This window comes from Lycorma delicatula, chromosome 1 (genome assembly GCF_047948215.1).
Source record: "Lycorma delicatula isolate Av1 chromosome 1, ASM4794821v1, whole genome shotgun sequence".
NCBI classification, from domain to species: domain Eukaryota; kingdom Metazoa; phylum Arthropoda; class Insecta; order Hemiptera; family Fulgoridae; genus Lycorma; species Lycorma delicatula.
In genome coordinates this window covers 371,918,969-371,940,703 of record NC_134455.1, presented here as the reverse complement: position 1 = coordinate 371,940,703, position 21,735 = coordinate 371,918,969, and the positions used below count along the sequence as shown (strand labels likewise).

The window sequence follows — 21,735 nt, the reverse complement described above, 5'->3', positions numbered from 1 at the left end:
TTTAATAATTTTCGGCAATTTTGTACGTATTTAATTTTACTGAAAAATGTTCTAAAAATATTTAAAAATAAAAATAAAGCTGACAACACAACCGTAGAACGTTCCCGCTACGGGGCTATAAATAAAATATAATTAATATATTAATGACATTCCAAAAAATCCCACGTTATAATTACAAGATAATAATAGTGGCTTGAGATTAAAAGCAAACTGTTATTACTAAAAAAAGCATCTGTTTCAACAAATGTAAAATCGTTTAATTAAAATCGTTTTCAGTTCCCTGGAAAATGTATAAATTGATACCACACACGATCACGTTTGTTTCTTTTTGCTCAAACCCCAAAGTGGGTGTCTAATTTCAATTTTATAATTTTTTTTAAAGCAGTCTTGATTACAATAAAAAAAGTAAAGAGAACAAGGTACTTACGTATTAACGCCACCGCAGCTACAGCTTTATTTAAAAACAAAGTAGTCAATAGGATTTCGGTGGAAAATGAACAGTCTCTATTAATTTTAATAAATGGTTATTTATATTTATTTATTTTATAAATACAGTTTTACCAAACTTAACCTACGCTCGCTTCGCTCACTAACCTTGACTAATTAACACCGTAATTTTTTGAGTATTTATTTAATAAATTCAGCAATTATTTAAATAATCAAAGCACTCCTGTTAATTAGTCAAGGTTAGCGAGCGTAGGTTAAGTTTAGTTATATATTTATAAAATAAATAAATATAAATAACCATTTATTAAAATTAATAAAGAGACTGTTTTGAATATATGTTAAACTCTATATCGGCCCATTTTCCACCGAAATCCGATTGACTACTTTGTTCTTAAATAAAGCTGTAGCTGCGGTGGCGTTAATACGTAAGTACCGAGAAGAATTTTAAAAAATCCATGATTTTTAGTTTGATCCAGCCACTTTAGGCTGGATCCCGATTTGAGGCTGTTTGAGGCTCCCGATTTAGTAACGATTAAGACGACAATAGAAGAAACAACAATTAAAAACAACATCATATCGATCACTAGAGTTTCAAAACTTAGAACATTTTTTGGGGTGGTAGTGGGATTTTGAAAAAAACATTTTATTATAAATATTATTTTTTAATAGTTAACAAATGTACCTGAAGAATATAACTTTAATTATATCTCAATATCTCGAAATTTCGAGATACTGAGGATGACCTTGGTCTACAGCCTCACCCCCTTGACCTTTTAAGTTGAAAAATTAATTGCATCTACGCCCGATATATAGAAGTAAATCGGTCCAATAGGTCTGGATATATAAGGTAATTTAGAGACCGAAACCGAACACACACACCGCGCGCGCGCGTACATACCAACATTAACATTCGGAAAATTTTCATCCGGTTTTTTGAGTTCCTTAGGTGTCAAAACGTAAAGATCGGGTGAAGATCGCATTTGCCTAAATTGAACCGATTACAATATTTTCCCTTCTAGAGCTATAGTTCTGCTATAGCGCTATCTAGACGGGAAAGTAAAAATTACTGACCAATAAAGAGAAATACCTAAGAAATACTTAGACATTTCATTGACAAACGATGATTTTTAAAAATTAAGTAAACTGTTATAATTGTTTAGATAAAGGTGAAAAAAAGTGTATACATTACTTAAAGACAACCTTTATAAAGAAAGGATGAAATAGTATTTTTTATGTTATTTTAATAATTCCTATTATAAACATTAGTGTGTTGTTTGCCTAATATAGTACCGACAATATTTTTTTACGAAAATTATTGTAGATCGACCGCACTGGTCCAAAATACTTAATCATATTTTTATTTAAAATAATAGCTGATCTCCGTGGCGGAGTGGTAGCGTCTCGAGGCCGCGCAAGTGACCGTTTTTCTACAATTAAGTTATAACAACAAATACAATACCCCACACCGTCTTACGAAGAGACCACAAAAGGTACGTACATTTATTCACATATATATTTTTAAAGTGTTGCGCGACATTACAACCCAAGTATTTCCCATGAGAAGGAAAATAATAAAATACACCAAACTGCCTAAAACCCACCTCACAGGATAAGTTATTGTAATACCCCCCGTTAATTTGAAAATTCGGCAAAGTCGGTTAAGTTGTATATAAACTCCCGTCCACCGTGAACGGAAAAACACTGTCTTATCCTTTCCTATCTCCCAGTCGAATAAAATAAAATGAAACTTCCTTTTTTTTGTGTCTGTTTCTATGTTTCAGATTCCACAGCCTACTTGACTACGGCCACGCGGTCCCCCCAACCCCTTCCCGCGCAAACGCGTGTCCGAATATTTAATAATATTTGCTTTTATAAGAAATCCACATCTTCAAACAAGGCGATCGCCGCTCCCAAACCGCGACCGCGAAAGTTTAACTCCATTGTAAGTTCCTTACTTCCTTTTAATCTATCAAGAAAGGAGAAGACGGAACGAGCCAAGCAGCCACCAGCCGTGTATTCCTGCTAGCCCATAAGGTGCCAGCACCGAAAGGACTTCAGCGGACGGACTGAAGGGGAATCACGCCGGGCTCAAAAAGCGTAATCTCCCACGGTCAGACACAGTAACAATTTAAAACGCTGGTCCATACGGATAGGAACGCAAATCACCAAATCCGTCCATAAATAAAACTTAAAAATTATAACCGCCACTAAACAAAAACCCTTGAAACATGCCTAATTATAGAATCATACAGCAGCAAGGGACATTGTCCATGCTCTGCGATGTGTAGGGAGAAATGTTGAAACTCCCGCCATTCTTGCGTTCCGTTCCGTATCGTCGCGGCCTTATATCTGAACGTCTCGGATACGAATCCTGGTCAAGCATGGCATTTTTCATACACTAAAAATTTCAATTTCCACATCCTCTCGTACAAACTTTACTGTAAGCTTCTGTGGTGGATTAATTTATCAGTAGTTCAAAAAAAAAAAAAAAAAAAAATTAATCTGCGATGTAGTAGCGATTGTTTTAAAATATTAAATACATTTTCATGTACCGTTCAACAAAACGTACAAACCGACTTTTTTCGTTTTTCACAAAAAAATGCTATTGCTAGTAAAATGGCTCATAAATGTAACACAGCAATCCAAATATGGTCAAACTAAACGAAATATTAGTTATTACCTTGTTTTTTGAGCATCCTTTGAGCTTTAAGTTGAATTATATTACAAAAATATATAATTTTTCACTTTTCTGAAAACCGAATTAAAGTTGCTCTTTCGTACATTTACAGAAAAGTGATTGAAGAATAAAATAAAACTTCCCGCAATTACTTACTGTTATTGCGAAGCGAGTTATTACGGTTTAAATTTATCGGCAAAGCTATAACTCGGGCAGCTTAGTTCATAAATTAGTAAGTGATTGTTTGAAACTAAAAGTATCAGTCTGTGTATAAATGCTGTACATAAGAATAAATAATTACTATATTAAATTATGTTAAGAGTACGGTTTCTTGATTGGCTTCTACTATTTGATAAATACTGTTAAATTTTCTTAAATGATTCCATAACATTCTGAGTATATAATGTTCTAAAAAATGAAATATTACAGCCAAAGTTCTTCTAATCGATTACATATCCAAATAGGAGCGTACTCAGTGATCGATTTTGCGGGAGAGGCAGCCGAAAGAAAAATTAACGACCATTAAAAAAAAAATTAAAGGAGATCGTTCGCTCAATACAAACGCCCATCCGATACCAATGAGAATTTCAATTTTGTTTATTTCGTAATTATTTTTTATAAAATAAAAAATAATTATTCGACGATTCGTAATTATTTTTTTTATAACGTACATTTTGTTTTTGTTTTTTTTTTTTTTTGTTAAAATATTTTCTTTGGTACTGGACGAGGAATTCCCTTAATGCATAGATACACCAATGCTTCCAAAAAAATGGAGCTTTCTCACACCAATGTTTCCAAACAAATTGAGCTTTCTCAAAGTTATTGAATTAATTCGTACATTATAAAAGGCTTTTTATTTTTGAAAAAAATGACTTATTGATTATCAATATCAACAAATTATTTTATTTAACAATTACGAAGTAATACTGTAAAAATGCATTAATAATGAAATGTGACATACATCTTGTCACGAGAAACCGATACAACTTTCAAAGATTTCAGAGACTTTCTCAAAAATAATAAGCATACTATTATGCCATGCTTAGTAAAGAAGGTTTTTCTTCTCCCTTTAACTAGGTAATCCATTGAAAAACTGGAAACCAACATAACTCAAGAATTACAAAAAAACTTGAATAAGTACACTTCAAAAGGTTGCTCGGAATATGAAAAAGACGGTAAAGGCATATATTGATGAAAATGGTGGACACATTCAACATCTGTCGTTAAAAAAATTGATCTCAATATTGTTTTGCACAAATAATTACAATATTTATAATTAATTACATTAAATATAGCACATTATTTTTCTTTAAACTGGGTTGCTTTTTTGGGTTGTTTTAAAACAAACACCCTGTACTTCAGTTGGATACTTCCACACACAACACAATTCTGATGTAGGGTCAGAAGCAGATAGTTCGTTTAATCATAAGTTACTTTTTATCTTATTTTTTATAATTTAAAAAAACTATAGATCTTATGCAACCCATCCATTGAATCCACGGGAAAGAACTATGAATTCTTCTGGGTTACTGCGTTTATGTTATTTGTATGGTAATTTGGAAGCAGCGTGCCTATAAAACTGTCCAGGAACACCCAATTTCATCCAATAGATATTAGTAACACCCAAACATTATATACCGTTATCGGTTCCGTTCTACCCATCCAAAAACATGAGATATTTCTGTTTACACCGTATTTGGTTAGACATTATCATCTTTTTCAAAGATCAACAAACAAAAACGTCATCAATATATAAAATTATATTGTTGTATTAGATTTGGAAAAGGAAATGATGGGGCGAAGCCCACTCTAAGGTATAAAAATCTTAATGTAGACACTACATAATTTTTTGTGTGTCTATTAAATTAGATACAATTTTTTTTTTTTTAATGAAAAGTACATAAAATTTTATTTCATTAATAACTTCTGATATTTTTTCATATCTTTTTTTATTGTTATTATTGAATTATTATTTATTGTAAAACGTTTTTTCAATAAGAGGTTAATAATCATTTTATTAAAAAAAAGTTAAAGAAAAAAAAGGAAATGATGTCTGATTCGAACCAATGTGCCTTTCCCTCGTAAGATTCAAATATTTCATTAATTAAAATTTTATTTGGCTATAACTCTGGAACCAATGAAAATAAATACCGCTTATGATATATCATGGAAAAGTTTCAAAGAGGGCTTATTACTGCATTTAAGTAAAAGTAAAAAATCCAAATATTTTTAGATTTTGGGCTTTTTTTTGGATACTTTTGGTTTAGTCGATTGCAATCGAATGGGGAGGTGCACAACTAGATGAGCAGTCCTAAATCCAAAATTTCAACATTCTTCGGCTAATCGTTTTTTATTTATACGAGATACATACGTACGTACAGATGTCACACCGAAACAAGTCAAAGTGGTTTCAGGGATAGTCAAAATGGATATGGCGATCAAAATAATTCCTTTAATTCTTACAAGGAAGTAAAAAAATTAAGATTTGGAGAAGCTAATTCAATAACATGGGGAGCGGATTTCATGAACCCATTATTAGCATTCTTTGCACATTTAATTTTTAACATCTCGTATTCTGTTACTCAAGTATTGTCTGCAACATCGGAGTAGCACATTATATCACGTTAATTTTTTTCTTACTAATGTTAGTTATTCTAATTTTTATTTCCATATTTTACACTTAATTCACGCCCGTCAATATTTATTTATTTTTTTTCTTACTTCTCCACTGAATTAATTTTAAAGCTAGGAAAAACACAGTTATCGTTACTTCCTTTTGACTAGAATATTACGCAATGTCTGTGTAACAAGAATGCTCAGCGACTAAGATTAAGTTCGCTTCCTACATTTATATAATTGGATTTACATCCACCATATCCTATAGCACAACACAACTGCAGTGCAATCTTATGATCACTAAAGATATTGCATTATGACTACTTGTTGTGTGGTATGCTATTATCATTTTTATTTCAAATTTTGTAATATTTCATCTATAAATTTTTCAGATGAAAGAAATACTTTTTTAGGTATATATATATATATATATATATATATATATATATGTGTGTGTGTTTTACTTCTCGTGGACACGATAACTACCGTAATTTTGCGTTAATCACTTTCAAATTGATAGGTAAAATATAATGACCCAAAATCTCGGTCGAGTTTGTTAATGGTTAAAATTAGACCATGGGGGACTTTTTCGAAAAAATATATCATATAACTTTCTTATTAATTAAAATAGTGAATTCGTTTAAAGTTCCTACTACTCTTTTGATAAGAACCTAAATCTAATCTAACTATAGTGTTTTGATATCACCAACCACTGGCCCAGAGGGTGGAAAAAATGGGGTTTCAAAACAAAAAATACCATACCTCCCTTAACAGACAAGTATCGAATCGGTTTAACGTGGTCATTATTCCTCTAAACATTACCTAAATCGTTTGAAACAATTTTTGATATGACCAACCCTTACGGCAAGCAATACAAAAAATGTTTCTGGAATTGTAAGAAGATGGGGCTTGTCGTATGCTAAACATGTGAAACTTTTTTCACATGCAACCATTGTCGTATTGAGTAAATTTAAAATTTTTCTTAACTTTAAGGTGGAAATCTTTTTTATCCCCTACTTAGCACCGGTAAAATGTACCTCCGCCTTCCGGCATTCCGAAAGGGATTTTTTTATTTCATTACTACTATTATCAACCCCTATTATTATTAAACTAACGAATCATTAAACTTATCCTAATTACATCAGTTTTTAATAAAAAAAAGTACATCTCTTTATATTGGTGGCATGAATATAATTTATTTAACTTACTGATCTTTAAGAAAAAATGTATTACAGCAGTTTTTCAAATGATTTCAAAGTACGTAATATAAACGCACCAAATATAGTAGCCTACAGGAAATTAAAAGAAAGTATTGAAAAAAGTTGTTAAAAAACAAACGAAGTTAAATTTTTATTTATTTATTTGTTATTTTTTTCTATAAATTATCTCATTTGCAAAGGGATGGAGCTTACACCAGTCTGATTTCAAAAGAAGTCAAGTAGTAATTACTACAAAATTACTACAAATTAATAAGCTTTAATTTTTAAACTCATGTAATACGAGTATTTAAAAGCTATCCCTAAAACAATTATACTTTCAATTTTTCAAAGAATATAAAATAAGAAAGCAAAATGGAAGAATCAGCTTTTTACAGAACGGTGGAAGATTTGCTACAATCCATTTCACTTTTGTTTAGCACTGACATAAATAAACCATTCTGACTCAAGGTTGAGTTAGTAAAATCATTTCTCCAGTAGCCGTCAGACTTCTGTTCGTATCGTCTATACCCCACTTCAGATCAATAGCGACAATAAAAATTAGGATAATTAATTGTATTAAGAAAAAGATATTAACGTGATATAATAAGCTACGCTGATATTGCAAACAATTTAATAATTTGTATCACGGAGTTCGTTATAACTTCGTCGGTAAGAGACGACGAAGTCAACAAACTACGTTTACAGTTCTAAACATGACCTAACCTAATAGTGAAATGAAAATGCGGAAAAAAATAAAACAAGCGTGAAAACATTATATTTCGGTTCAATTACATTGGTAGTAAAGAATACTTTCAAAAAATACCTCGAACTTTGTTAACATTTTTTTTTCCATTTGATGAACCGCGGGACTCGAATATGTCATTTTATTCATTATTTTAATGTACCATTACAAATAATGGCGCTAGATAGCAGTACCTGATAGTATACTACAATTTGTTTTAATAGTAAATGCTGTTATGTAAATTAAAGTACTGAAGATGAAACAATTTTTTTAATTCCTACTTTAAAAAAAAAATAAAAGTATTAGTTTACAAGATATTATAATAGTTTTATTAAATAAGGAATAAATAAAACAGAAATAAATTCGATTGGTAAAAACGAATTTAACGATAAAAATTGAGGATTGCACATACAAAGTAATAAGTGCACTATTACTTCACGGATTTTCGATTCGTAAAGGTATACTAGTTTTATTAAAAAAGGAATAAATATGGTATGAAGTGAATGATAAGACTGTCAACAAAAAAAAAAAATTGGCCATGAAATTCAATTTTTTTGTTCTAAGGAAATAAATTTTAATAATAAACCCATAAGATGACATTCAGTAATTCATAAAAAAAATCTAACAAAACGCAGTGATATCTAAAAAAAATTACAATGAAATTGTAAACCGTACGGTAAGAGTCTCGCAGATATCATTTCTTCCGCTTAAAAAGCAAAAATTTCTGTAATATAAATAAAAATGTTTTTAACAGAACGATAGTGATATTAAAAAAGGTAAAACACTACATTTTTATTACCAAAATCTGAAATTAATTTACAATTTTCTTTTAACAAAATACTTATGTTAAACATACGTAATAGACAATAGATATACAATAATAGATAATAAACAATGTTTAAGCGTTCCATATAATAAAATAAAGGAAAAAATTTGTTACAAAACTCTTACTGGCCCCATTTCATTTATTAAATAACGAATAATACATATCACATTTACAGAAATAATGGAATTCTTATGGCTATTCGTTGATTAATAAATGAAATCGGGCCGGTAAGAGTTTTGTAACAAATTTTTATTTTTTTATCTTATTATATGAAACGCTTAAAAATTGTTTATTATCTATTATTGTATATCTATTGTCTATTACATATATTTAACATGTTTTTGTTTTTTTAAAGAAAATTCTAAATTAATAACATATTATGATAATAGAAATGTAGTGTCTTATCTTTTTTGATATCAGTATGGTTTTGTTAAAAACAGTTTTATTAATATTATAGAAAGTTTTGTTTTTTTAAGCAGAAGAAATGATATCTACGAGACTCATACCGTATTGTTTACAATTTCATTGTAATTGTTTTGGATTTATTTTTACAATTTATATTATAGTTGGGTAACAGAACTCGAGTTATTCAGAATTAAATATACAGAAAATGCTGATATTTAACGAAATGCAGTGTAAAGAGAAATACTCGATGTTTTTTAGTGTTCAGAACGAAACCGATAAAAATTATAAAATTTTCTCTTAAATAAAGAACCCAACTAAATGAAACTCAATAAAATTAGTAGTCGTGTTGGGGGGGGGGGGAGGGAGTGATAATTACTTACTTAGATCGACATCTAATTAAGTAATTTTAAACTCCTCAGTGTAATTCTCAACGATCTTCTAAGGTAGATAGAACAAGTAGACATTTTTCCCATGAGATATTATGCTTACTGTTACGTAATTAAAAGTATTACAAGCAGTTAGAACACCTTTATCATAATTAACATGTAGAGTGATCATAAATTATTCAGTGCGTCCTCGCGCCGGCCTCCATGGCGCGAGTGGTTGCATCTCGGTTTTTCATTCGGAGGTCCCAGGATCGAATCCCGGTCAGGCATGGCATTTTCACACATGCTACAAATCATTCATCTCATCCTCTGAAGCAATACCTAAGGGTGGTCCCGGAGGTTAAACAAAACCCAAAAAAAAAAACTATTCAGCGCATTTTAGGTGTTAATAAAAAAATCTGATGTGGACATCATATGACTTCCTTGTACGTTATTAAATTATATACACATTTAAAAAAATGAAAAGTACCTAAAATTTTATATATTTTTTTTATTGTTATTATTGAATTATTATCTATTATAAAAATCCTTTACAATCAGAGGTTAATTCATTCCTAATAAATCAATATATTAAAATGTTAAAAATATAAAGTTAAAAAAAAGGAGATGACGTCGGATTTGAACCGATATAAGCTCTCCCGTGTAAAATCCAAATATTCCATTAATTAAAATTTTATTTGCCTATAACTCTAGAACCAATGAAAATAAGTACCACTTATAATAGATATATCGTTGAAAAGCTCTCAATGAGGGCGGCTTATTACTGCAGTTAAGAAAACGTCCCAAACAAAGTTTTTTTTTTGGATTTTGGGCTTTGTTGGTTCATTTGATTGCAATCAAAAGGGGAGGTGCACAAATAGATGTTATAACAGTACTAAATCCGAAATTTCAACATCCTACAGTTAATCGTTTTTGATTTATGCAAGTTACGTACATACGTCACGCTGAAACTAGTCTAAATGGATTCAGGGATGATCAGAATGGATATTGCTGTTGAAATCTGCAAACCGAAATTTTTGGTATCACTATATTTCCTTTACTTCGTTCAAGGAAGTAAAAATAACAAAGGTATGTACTAACATACATATTTTATTGTTCAACAGGGTATTTCAAACAGTTATGTTTTCAACACTTAACTTAACACACTTAACTTCAAACAAGCTCCATACTAGCGCGTTCTTTGGCTTGTAAAGTATTCATAAACGATATTCATTATCATGCCTTACATTACAAAGAATATGTAGAATTATTACATTAATTACATCTTCGATTCTTCTTATTAGTTCGTTGATATTGACAACCTTCTTTGCAACATCCTGATGTTTGCGAACATCCTGAAAGAACGGTCTTTCGGAAATCTCCAATGAAAGAAATCGAGTGACTTAACGTCGGAGATCGAGCTGGGCAGGAAATAGGTCCATTATGGCCAATCCAACGTTGAAAAGATTGTTCTTCTAGGTAAACTATAACATGTAAACCCCAGTTTGGATCACTAAATAAGCAGTCAAAGCACACAAAACATTAATTTTTAGGAAAATCACGTTTGTTTTTCGAACGCCATGAGTGTTCTCGCTACCCTAAATCCGACTTATGACATTTTACGTGATCATAAACATGGAAGTTAGCTTTATAAGAGAAAATTACTTTCTTTATAAACGCATTATCTTCGGTCACTTTATCAAGAATGTCCACGAAAAATTGTAACGGCGTGGTTTATTTTCATCTTCAATTGCTTCACTAACTGAATTTTGTATACATGAAATTTTAGGCGCTTATATGGAACCTTGACAATTGTCGATTGCGGTATTCCCAGTTCTAAACTTGGTCAACAAGTTGATTTATCCGGATTTCTCTGAAAAGTTTTTCTTTCTCGGAGACAGGAAGTCGCCAGCACTGTTTTGTATGCTACACTTCCTGCTGATACCGACGTATAAAATAATCTTTATTAGGAAGATCACGACCGTATTCTAAACGAAAACGTCTATGAATAGTAATAACAGGTCCAGTTTCATGAAATCATAAACACGTTGCTTTCTTTTACTCGGTAGCCATTACTCAACTGACGATCACGCTGTTGTTACATCGCACCGATCCATATTCAATCAAAGTCATCATTAACTCTAGTACTTACATTAATTTTTGAAAAAATCAACGCGCGCTAACATTGCTTTGTTCATTTTTTATTAACCACGCTGTATAGTTAGAATTTGCGCAGTAATGCGCAATTTTAAGCTGAATAATTGCACTCAAAATGCGCTAAGTAATCTATGTTCATTTTATATTTTTCTTACCTTTCCTATATTTATAGTGTAATGGTCTGAAGAAATTGTGCAATTGTATAACATTTTTAAAATATAAAAAATTGATCTTAGGAACGATTCTAGGAATTTCACGCAGAACTTTGTGTAAATAACGTTTTAATGAGTTAAACATTTTAAAGCTTTCAACATAATCTATTTACAGCTACGTGAATACAATACTGAAAAATCTCTTTAATAAAAATTCTTAATCTAATTTCCGGACATAAATTAAGATTGATAACTATAATACAGGAACTTAACATTGTTTGAGTATTTTTAAGAAAGGCCTATTGTTATCAGTATTTATAATTACGTAGCAAACTTCCTACTATATTATGAAAGATTCACAGAAACAAACTTTCATAAAATTTTATTACTAAACTGATTAATACAAACCGCCCCGTAAACCCTTGATAATGAATTTTTAATGCTAATTATATTACTAATATAATTAGGTTTTATTTAACTTCCTTTTCTTTCGTTGAGCACTTTTTTATGGAGGTTTTCGATTTTTACTTTGTTATTTAAATTTTTTAAGTTATGTTGATGGAAGTTGTTTTTACTCTTATTGTATAATTTAAAATTTTATAAGAAAAAATTTATTATTATTATTATAATGAAGTACAATGTATACAATTTACTATAATATAATTTAATAGTATATATCGTGCTTATTTTCAGTGAGATCAGTACAGTCCGCCAATAACCAAATTCGTCTTTTTTTGTTTACATTAATTACAAACTTAAGTGAAATGTACTTCAACGAATTTTTTCAATTAATATTCAGTCAATCAAATCTGTTTAATGTGATCAGTGATTTTAGTAACAGAGTAAACTAACAAAAAAAAAAAACAGTGTTAAGATTATTAAAGAAAAATTCTAAATATTTCAATCGCCAAAAATCACAAAGTTTATTAATACTCGTAATTTTGCGTACATGATTACATGGTTTACATCTTTAGATCGGCGCAAGCGAAGAAACGTATAAAAGACAATGAATAAGATTAAATGCTAAATAATATAGAAACATTACTATTTTACACACGTCATGAACAAAATCACATTATTTAATATAATGGTAAATAATTACCTAATCGACGTTTCAAGTTTCATATTCATAAATACTACGTCTTCCTCTTATAGTAAAACAGAAGTATAAATATTAATAATGAATAAAATGAATAAACAATATATTGCAATCGGATATGTTAGCATAGTTTTAGGGTATACTAATAAAGAAATAATGAATTGAATTAGGGAAAATCGAAAAAAAAAATAGTTAAAATTTGGTTAGATTTGAATGCGACAAAAAAGCAGTTAAATGATATAAAAATATAATTTATAAAAATCACACACTCTTATGAGAGCGAACGGGAAAATGAAATAAAAAAATTTCTGTTTATATGAATGTGCAGAAGAATACAGTAGATACAATCTACACTCTACAATTTTACAAATAAAGATTACCATCTATTTTTTTTACATCTATATCTCAAGAACTACTGAACCTGAAAAAAAGGTGACAACAGAGACGTAGGACGTTCCGGATGCACGGTTTTTTCTGATACACGGCTTACCCACAAAACTTAACTTAAAATATTTATAATTTTATTTAAATATTAGTTGGAGAGACGTATCATAGGCACGCCCTCGCCCTCCGCAGATAGGCCCTCCGGGCGGGTTGTCCTGGCGGGCGACGTCTCAGAATGAGATTATTAGGTGTCCAAAATTGACCTCTTGTCTAAAAGCATTTTGTTTTTTATGATGAAAATTGATATAACAAAGTTAAATTAGAAATTTAATACTAGAAATTGATACTAATAAATCGGGATTTTCCGCTAACGATCGATACATTCTAGCGCCGTTATTATTATTTTATGAAGAAAAACAATCACGTAAATAAAAACATATGTTGATAATATATATTTCGCATATATATATCGATAAATATGCGATATATCGATATAAAATAATAAAACATCTGACCACCACGAGACATGTACTAACGAAGGGGTATTCAGCTAGTAATCGGTACATTCCGGCACTAAGGTAAGAGGGACGGACGTGCACACAGACAGACACACATACAAATGCCCTTTAGTAGGCTAGGATACGAATAGCAGATAACTACAACAGCTGAACCTCAGTGCTTATTAGTGCTCCTTGTGGTGACAGGAGGTACTATTGACGCAGTACACCCAATTAGCCACTAATTTAGAGCAATTTTTTGGTGACTGCGATTTAAAAAAAAAAAATTTTTGCAAATATTGCTATATTTTAATTGTTAACTAATGCATCTAAGAAAAATGAGACCTTAATTAGTCGAAATCTCGAGATGCTGAGGGTGACCTTGGTCTACAACCTTACCCCCTTGATCTTTTTTTTATTTTTACGTGGAGGTAGTTTGAGACTCCTGAAACCGACCTGTGTAACCCGTGGGAACACAGCATGCTCCGAGTAATGCCATTACGGCGGGTATGGGAGCATACTGTCATAGATGGAGATTGTTTAGTAAGTCCCCCCTTCTGCGAGAAACCTCACACACCAATTAGTGCGGGCGTCTGTGTGCAGATTTTTCTTCCTCCTGCGTAAAAAACAAGAAAAAATCATACTCTTTGTATTTAAACTCGGTTGGATTTATGAGTTATTTTACAGGTTGTAAATTTTTTAGTGGAATTTTTTTAGTTTCCATTTAACATAGGATGTAGAAAAATCAAAAGTCTTCTTGGAACATGAGCTCAGAGGTGGAGGTGCAAAAAAAATTACAGATATTTTTGAATTCTTAAACCTTTTTTTGGTTTATTTAAAAATATAATGGTAATTTTCCTATAAAATTAGTCATAAATTACACCCCCCCCCCCCAAAAAAAAAGAAGAAATCTTAGGCAAATTTTTTAATGTAATTACCAGTAAAGTATTACTTTGTAGTCAACTTTTTCTCTAATATATTTTTAAACATTAATAACTAAATGTTAAAAATTGGAATATTTATATATATAATGTAATATTAATGTATACATTATAATATATATATAATGTAAATACAAGACTAAACTTAATATTAATCTATTTAAATTTATTTTTAAAATAAAATAAAAGGAAAGAAATTTGATTCAATAATTATATTTTTTACAACCAACAAAAAAAAAACAGAAATATTTGTAGAGGAAAAAAGGATTTTTATTAATTACTTTTATTTTTATTATTATTTTTTTATAGAAACGGTGTCAATTACAGTCCATAGTCTTTTTAACTCTCAACTAATCATTCCGGTTCTTCTACTCTACCCAAACAAACGTTTATAATATCGAGGATATTTTCTAATTACCCGCAATCTTTTTCATTTTAAACTACACAATTTCTTATTTTACTGTATTTTTTTGTAACTGTAACTGACTTTTTGTCTCACCCCACAAAAAAATAAAAAAATAAATAAATAACAAACACTGTTTTCACTGCCTAATAATTAATTTTTTATCAATATCCAGACCGAATTTGGATTTTTCGGATTAAATGTTTTCATAATATATGCCAAGTAACAATTACTTGAATCAGATGTGCTTATTTAAAAAGATTAAAACACTGATTGAATTAACAAGAGAACTTTTACGGTAATTGAAATAACCACTTTTATAACTGCTGTAAAAAAGTATTTGAAGAGTGAAAAAAAGTTTATTTAAGTATGAATGTTCATATTTTTCTTGAGTCAGTACCGTTAATTTAACCAATGTTAGCTAAATACGAATATAAAAATAACGTTAATAAGTACTAACAGATAATCAAATTACTTTAAAGATAATTTATCGTTAAGCTTGATTTAAATGAATCCAGGTAGGTAATACTACAGAGCAGCTGTAATAACTGCTGATCATTGACGGCCAATCAAAAGAACGTAACTACAAATAAAAAGCAAGTGTTTTATTCCATATTTACACATTGATGGAATCAAATTTTCCCGCCGAAATAATACGCATAACATTCTCATTAACTGAACTGTATTTTTCAGTTTATTAATTAAAAAAAAAAAAAAATTAGTTAGAATTTTTATGACAAGTTTAATATAAACAAAGCGACAAAAATAACAGTTAAAATGAAAATAATTTTTTTTTCATAAAATCCTTGTTAAAGGGCGCGTGTTACGGAAATACAATATTTTATAAATGTGGTTTTAAAAGAATATTTTAAACGATTTAAAATAATTAATAAATAAATCAGATAAATCTTACCTCCAAAATAGAAGTTTGTCTCCACGCTCTTGGTTCTTTCTTGACACACCGGTTATTTTGACCCGTTCTAGCGACTAAAAGACCCACAGTCAATCCTAGGAGAATGCCGAATCCGGCACTTCCTAATTTACATCTTCTTACTGACATCATATTGTGGCTGTTCTTTGATGCTGAAGTGGTATACCGAGCAGACACAGGTTGGTGCTGCTGGTTGTAATCCGTATACATAACCTCCACGCACTGTACCACATAACACTACTTCAAGCACACCAAACATCGCGACTGAGTGAGACTTGCAGGCGACCATTCACCGGCACACAAGCTGCAATGCTGCCAACATAAGACATATAAATTTACCAAAAAGATATTATTAACATCTCACAATATTGTAATTTGTGTACAGTTACAAAATCAACAATGAAATTTTAAATCGGGTGAAACCGATAACAAAGATTATAGAAAATATATCTTTCATATTCTACTTAAGAACTATTTAACTGATTTTTTTTTTATGTTTAAAACAATTTTGATGAAATTTTTATATATTACTGGAATTTTTTTTTTCTACGTAAAGCAGTATAATAATTTTTTTGATTATATATATATATAAACTAAATTACTTTTAAAAACGGATTATTCCTTTAAAATATTAAATTTCAAATTTAAATTCCCAATTTCTGCATGGGATTTTAATAAAATTTTATTAAATTTATTGTAGTATTAAAAATTGTATACCACGGTAAATAAAAGTAACAAAAGCTAAGAAAAAAAAAAGCTGACAAAAAAATTGTAATAATTTCTTGGCTTTGGTTATTAGTTCTTATACGAGTATAGCAGAAAAATATAATTACACATGAAAAAGTTACTTAAGATTTTTTTTTTTTGTGGTGGGGATAATTTATGATGAAGTTTTATTGTTAAATCATCATTGTATGTTTAAACAAGCCAAAAAACGTAAAAAATTAAAAAAAAGTTTTTTTTTTGTATAAATTTTTTATTTTTTTTTATTTGTTACTCCCCCCACCTCCAGAATCATCTTCCAGTTTCCTTTTTTTATTTTCTACTTTATGTTAAATGGAAAAAAAAACTAAAAAACTTTCCACTGAAAACTAATAAAACGTTACAAGAGATTACCTTTTTTTTTGGTGGGGTGGGGGAATGTTATAATAAAAATTTATTATAGCAGTATTATTAAAAGTTTATTAGCCAAAAAATTTTAAAAATTCAAAATATCGATATTTTAGAAAATCATCGGCTCTTCCACTCTCAATATTGCTCCCAAAGTATTTTTTGGGGTCCCGTTTACTATTATTATGCCTAGGAAGACATAAAAAAATTGTTGTTCAAAAATATGCCATAAAAAAAGATAGCTTTTTTCGACTTTTCGGGAAGGATGAATTTGAGCTAAACTGTTTTTAAAAAAGGTAAGATAAGCATGCACTAATAGACTGAGCTTAGAATAAAATGGATTTATGCTGCAAAGTTTTGAGAAAATTAACCCCAGATAACTCTCTACCCAACCCTCTGGAAATATTAATCTGGAAATTTTAGATACAAATTTCCCCATACACGCGAGTCTCTGTACAAAATTTCATTAAAATCGATTTATTCAGTCTAAAGTTAAAAGCTTCAAACACTCTAACACACGTATATATGCACGTATCTACGTAAGAACATTAACCGTAACTTTTTTGTTTTTTGGAATTTTTTGGGTCATGTAATGTAAAAGCAAATAACCCATACTCCATTTTTAGACAAATTATCATACTTTCATTCTTACAATATACATCTAGAGCTACGATGCCAGGAAAATAAAAATGACAATTCTAAATAACTAGGAATGGAAGTTACAACTTCTAATTAAGAATTACCAAAAAAATTCCACAAAATTTTAGATATATGTAAACAGGAAAACAGGAGACATTACAAATATTTATTAAAAAGGTACATTTGTTGATTTGTTTTTTTAGATATATCATTGTTGTAAAATAGGATAAACAGGTCCTAAAACTTTAAATCAAGTAGTACAAATCCGACGTAAACACAAAATTCTGCGAGAAGAATGTTTAAAAAGAATGCTTTAAAAAAATATTCGTTAGAAAGAATAATGCGATATTCCATCTATTTTTCGTCTGTTCTGCTTCAATAAAAAACCGATTTTTAAAAGATTTATTTAATTTTATTTTCTGTATTTACATTAATTTTCTCAGAATTAAATTTTCTACCAATTTTAGTACTAAATCTTTGCATTTGTTACTCATTTAACAAAGCTATTACACCACAAACCTAAAAAAAAAACTTGTTTTACGACACCGAATTTTGTGTTTTACAGCGGATTTCTTAAAAACTATTTGAATTAAACTTCTAGGACCTGTTTTATCCTATTTCCTAGCTCAAATTAATTAAAAACCCTTAACCTTACAACTTGATTTGGGTCCCAAAAATTACTGTAAAGCTTCTTTTTATTAGAAGAGCTGAATTCTAGGGGAAATCTTTCACTAGCCGTAACTCGAAAACAAATTATTTCCAGACCTATGTTTATATGAACTTTTTTTCATCTGAATAACATATCTTAAAAGTTCTCCCTTTTCGTGAGATAAAAAAAAATCGTTTCTTAATTGTGATTTTTTTTTAAATTTCATTTAATGTGTTGTATGTGTTTAAAAAAAAACAATATTCAGATATAGACTATAGTAATTAATATGTTACATAAATATTTTTAAAATAAACAATCATTACTTTGTGTTATGTGTATTTGCATTTCTTGCTCTTGTATTTAAATATCTTCAATACATAATTATTGAATGTTATCTATATAAATAAAAATGCAAATTTTCGTTTGTTCAAAATTTTAAACCTCCTTAAATTCTTCACCAAATTTTTTTTTTCGAATACGCGCGTCTTTTTATATACCTACTATTTACATACGTAGGATGTTACACCTGTGACAGGTAAAAATATTCATTTTTTGAAAAGCACCGCTATCTGTTGGACGTAAAAGCAACACACGCTACACTAAATATTTTACAATCCATTTCATTGTTTCCGATATGTGAGTCCGCTATAGACTAAAAAACTATTGGATGGATTTACGCGCCGGGAAAAGGGAGAAAGGGAAAAATCGAAAAAGGGAAAGAAGAAAAAAACGGAAAAGGAAATAGAAAGGGGAAAGGATAAGAGAAAAGGGGAAAGTGTGGAAAGAGGAAGAGGGAAAGGAAAACAACGGAAAGAGAAATGGGGGAAGTAAATGGATAGGTGGAGTACATGGGAAGGGAGAAATGGGGTAAGGGAAGATGGTAAAAATGAAAATGGGAAAAAGAAGATGTGGAAAAGGGAAAAATGAAAGGGCGAAAAGGAAATAGGGAAAAGGGAAAAGGGGAAAATGGAGAAAGGGTAAAAGGGTGAAAGAGTAACAGGGAGAAGGGTAAAAGGAAAAGGGTAAATTTTGTGAAGTTTCGTAATGTTCATTTTGTTAATGTTTTATCAAATTTCAATTATCTATTTCTTAATATTTTTTATTTTTTAAATTTTAAAATTTCATTTAAAACTATTTTTACCCGCGACGGAAAGGAGACGGTATATGTGTATATGTCCGTTACCATTTTCCTCAAAAACTACTGGACCGATACCGATGCGGTTTATTGCGTTACACTGGTATCACTTCAGAGCAGGTTCTTAGACATGTTTTACGGTTATAGGCTATCAGGGGGCACTGCAATAGATGTGTTTCTATAAAATGGCTGGGCCGATTTTGATGCGGTTTTTCTCGTTACATAGTTATCACCTCAGAGCAGGTTCTTAGATTAGTTTTACGGTTATAAGACGCCAGGAGGTGTTGTAGTAGATTGTTTCTTCAAAACGGCTTTTGAATGTTTCTAAATTTTTTTAATTCCAGTATGGCTACATTATTGTATGGATTATTAAAAAATTTACGCTGGTCAAGTATATTAAACTTTTGTCAACATCATCAGCCTATAAACGTCCCACTGTTGGGCACAGGCCTACTAATCTATAAAAAGTAATAAAAAAACCTTAAAAAGTTAAAAAATAAAAATTAGAAATTTTAAAATCTCAGGACGATAAAACTTTAAAAAAGGTGAAATAATTAAATAACTGTATTTTTATCTTATAATCCTTTGTAACATTATGTAAAAGACAATAAAATTTTAAATTTTGATTAACCGTCCTGCGTGACCTAACTGCAAAGATAAGATTTTTTTTCACCTTCTATGCACTGCACGCATAGATAAGCTTTAGTTATCGTAGGCACGCATGACGGTTAATCAAAATCTTAAATTTTATTATCTTAAAAACAATGTCATAGAAGATTATAAGGTAAAATACAGTTATTTAATTATTTCAGGTTATTTTAAAGGTTTGTTCGTCGTGGATTTAAAAAAAAAATTTTAATTATATTTTTTTCTATACATACAGTTCACATTATTATGAATTTTAATTTAATTGGGACCAAAATTAGAAGTTACAAAAAAGTAAGCCTGAAGTTACAAAAATAAAGTTACTTGCAAAGAAGTGGCTTATTACATAGATCAAAACATGACCAAAAAAATAATTGGCAGTAAACTTTATTTTATGAATGGTTTCTCTACAACTGTACAACAGGAAGTAAAAAAATAGTATACATTTTTCGAAACATCTGCAAATATAAAGTTTATGTCATTTGCTATTTATTTATCAGTAGTAATAATTTCTTCATCGTAAAACTTATAAATATATTAAAAGAAACAAGCGAAGACAAATATTAATGTTTTTTTTTTGCAATATAGCTTTTTTTTATGAAAGCAAAAATGCAGTTATTACAGTCATCTGGTGGCCAGATCTTTTGAAACTCCCATCTTATTTAATATATTTTGAAGTTGTATTAAAAAAGTTGTATGTGTTTTTACGTGTACGTTCTGTATAAAGTACAGACTAAACAAATCGTTTGCAATGTGTGTAGTACATTAATCTATACTGAACTGAATTCAGTATTTTAAATACAGCAACAAGAACTGTGCTAAAAATAAAAAAATATATATACTACTAACTCTACTTCCTCTACATTTATTAAAAAATGTAAATAAATATTTAAAAAAATAATGTCAACATCCTTTTAATTTGTCAACTATGTATTACTGAACGAATTTCCTTAACTAATACTTATACTGTAGCTTGATAATTTGATAATTAATACCAATAGAGAATAAAATGTAATTAAAATTAACTAAAATTTATCGTACTTAAATAGAAAATTATGTAACATTTTATAAAAAAAAGAAATGAATAGAAAAAGTATAGAAAAAAATCCCTTTCGGTAACGGAGGTAGATTTCACCGGTGCTAAGTAGGGGGATAAAAAAAGTTTCCACCCTTAAAGATAAGAAAAACTTCAAATTTACTCAATACGACAATAGTTGTATGTGAAAAAAAGTTTCACATATTTGGCATACGACAAGCCCCATCCTCTTACAATTCCAGTAATATTTCGGTATCCCTTGTCGTAAGGGTTGTTCATATAAAAAATATATTCAGGCAAAAGTTTTAGGTAATCTTTAGAGGACTAACGACCACTTTAAATCGATTCGATACCGTACCTATTACGGTAGGTATGATTTTTTTCTTCGAAACCCCATTTTTTCCCCCCTCTGGGCCAATGGTTGGTGATATAAAAAAACTTTACTTTTAGACAAGTTTTAGGCCCTTATCAAAAAAATAGGATCTTTAACGAATTCGATATTTTATTTAATACGAAAGTTATAGCAATATTTTGTTTTTTCTGTTTTGGTCATCCCTTGTCGTAAGGGTTGGTCATAACAAATATTTGTTTCAGACAACAACTTTAGGTAATGTTTAGAGTACTTATCGTCCACTTTAAATCGATTCGATGCTGTGCCTATTAAGGAAGGTATGATTTTT

The 21,735-nt window shown here is 29.7% G+C and overlaps 1 protein-coding gene across 1 annotated transcript in view; it reads right to left on the bottom strand.

Annotated features, from left to right (window-relative positions):
- Chsy (Chondroitin sulfate synthase) overlaps positions 1 to 21,735 on the bottom strand; it is a 404,851-nt gene that overhangs the window by 262,585 nt on the left and 120,531 nt on the right. Inside the window, exon 2 of the mRNA XM_075353683.1 lies at positions 15,824 to 16,153. Within this exon, the coding sequence (XP_075209798.1) occupies positions 15,824 to 16,051 (228 nt within the window). The 5' untranslated portion in view covers positions 16,052 to 16,153. The remainder of the gene's footprint in view (positions 1 to 15,823; positions 16,154 to 21,735) is intronic.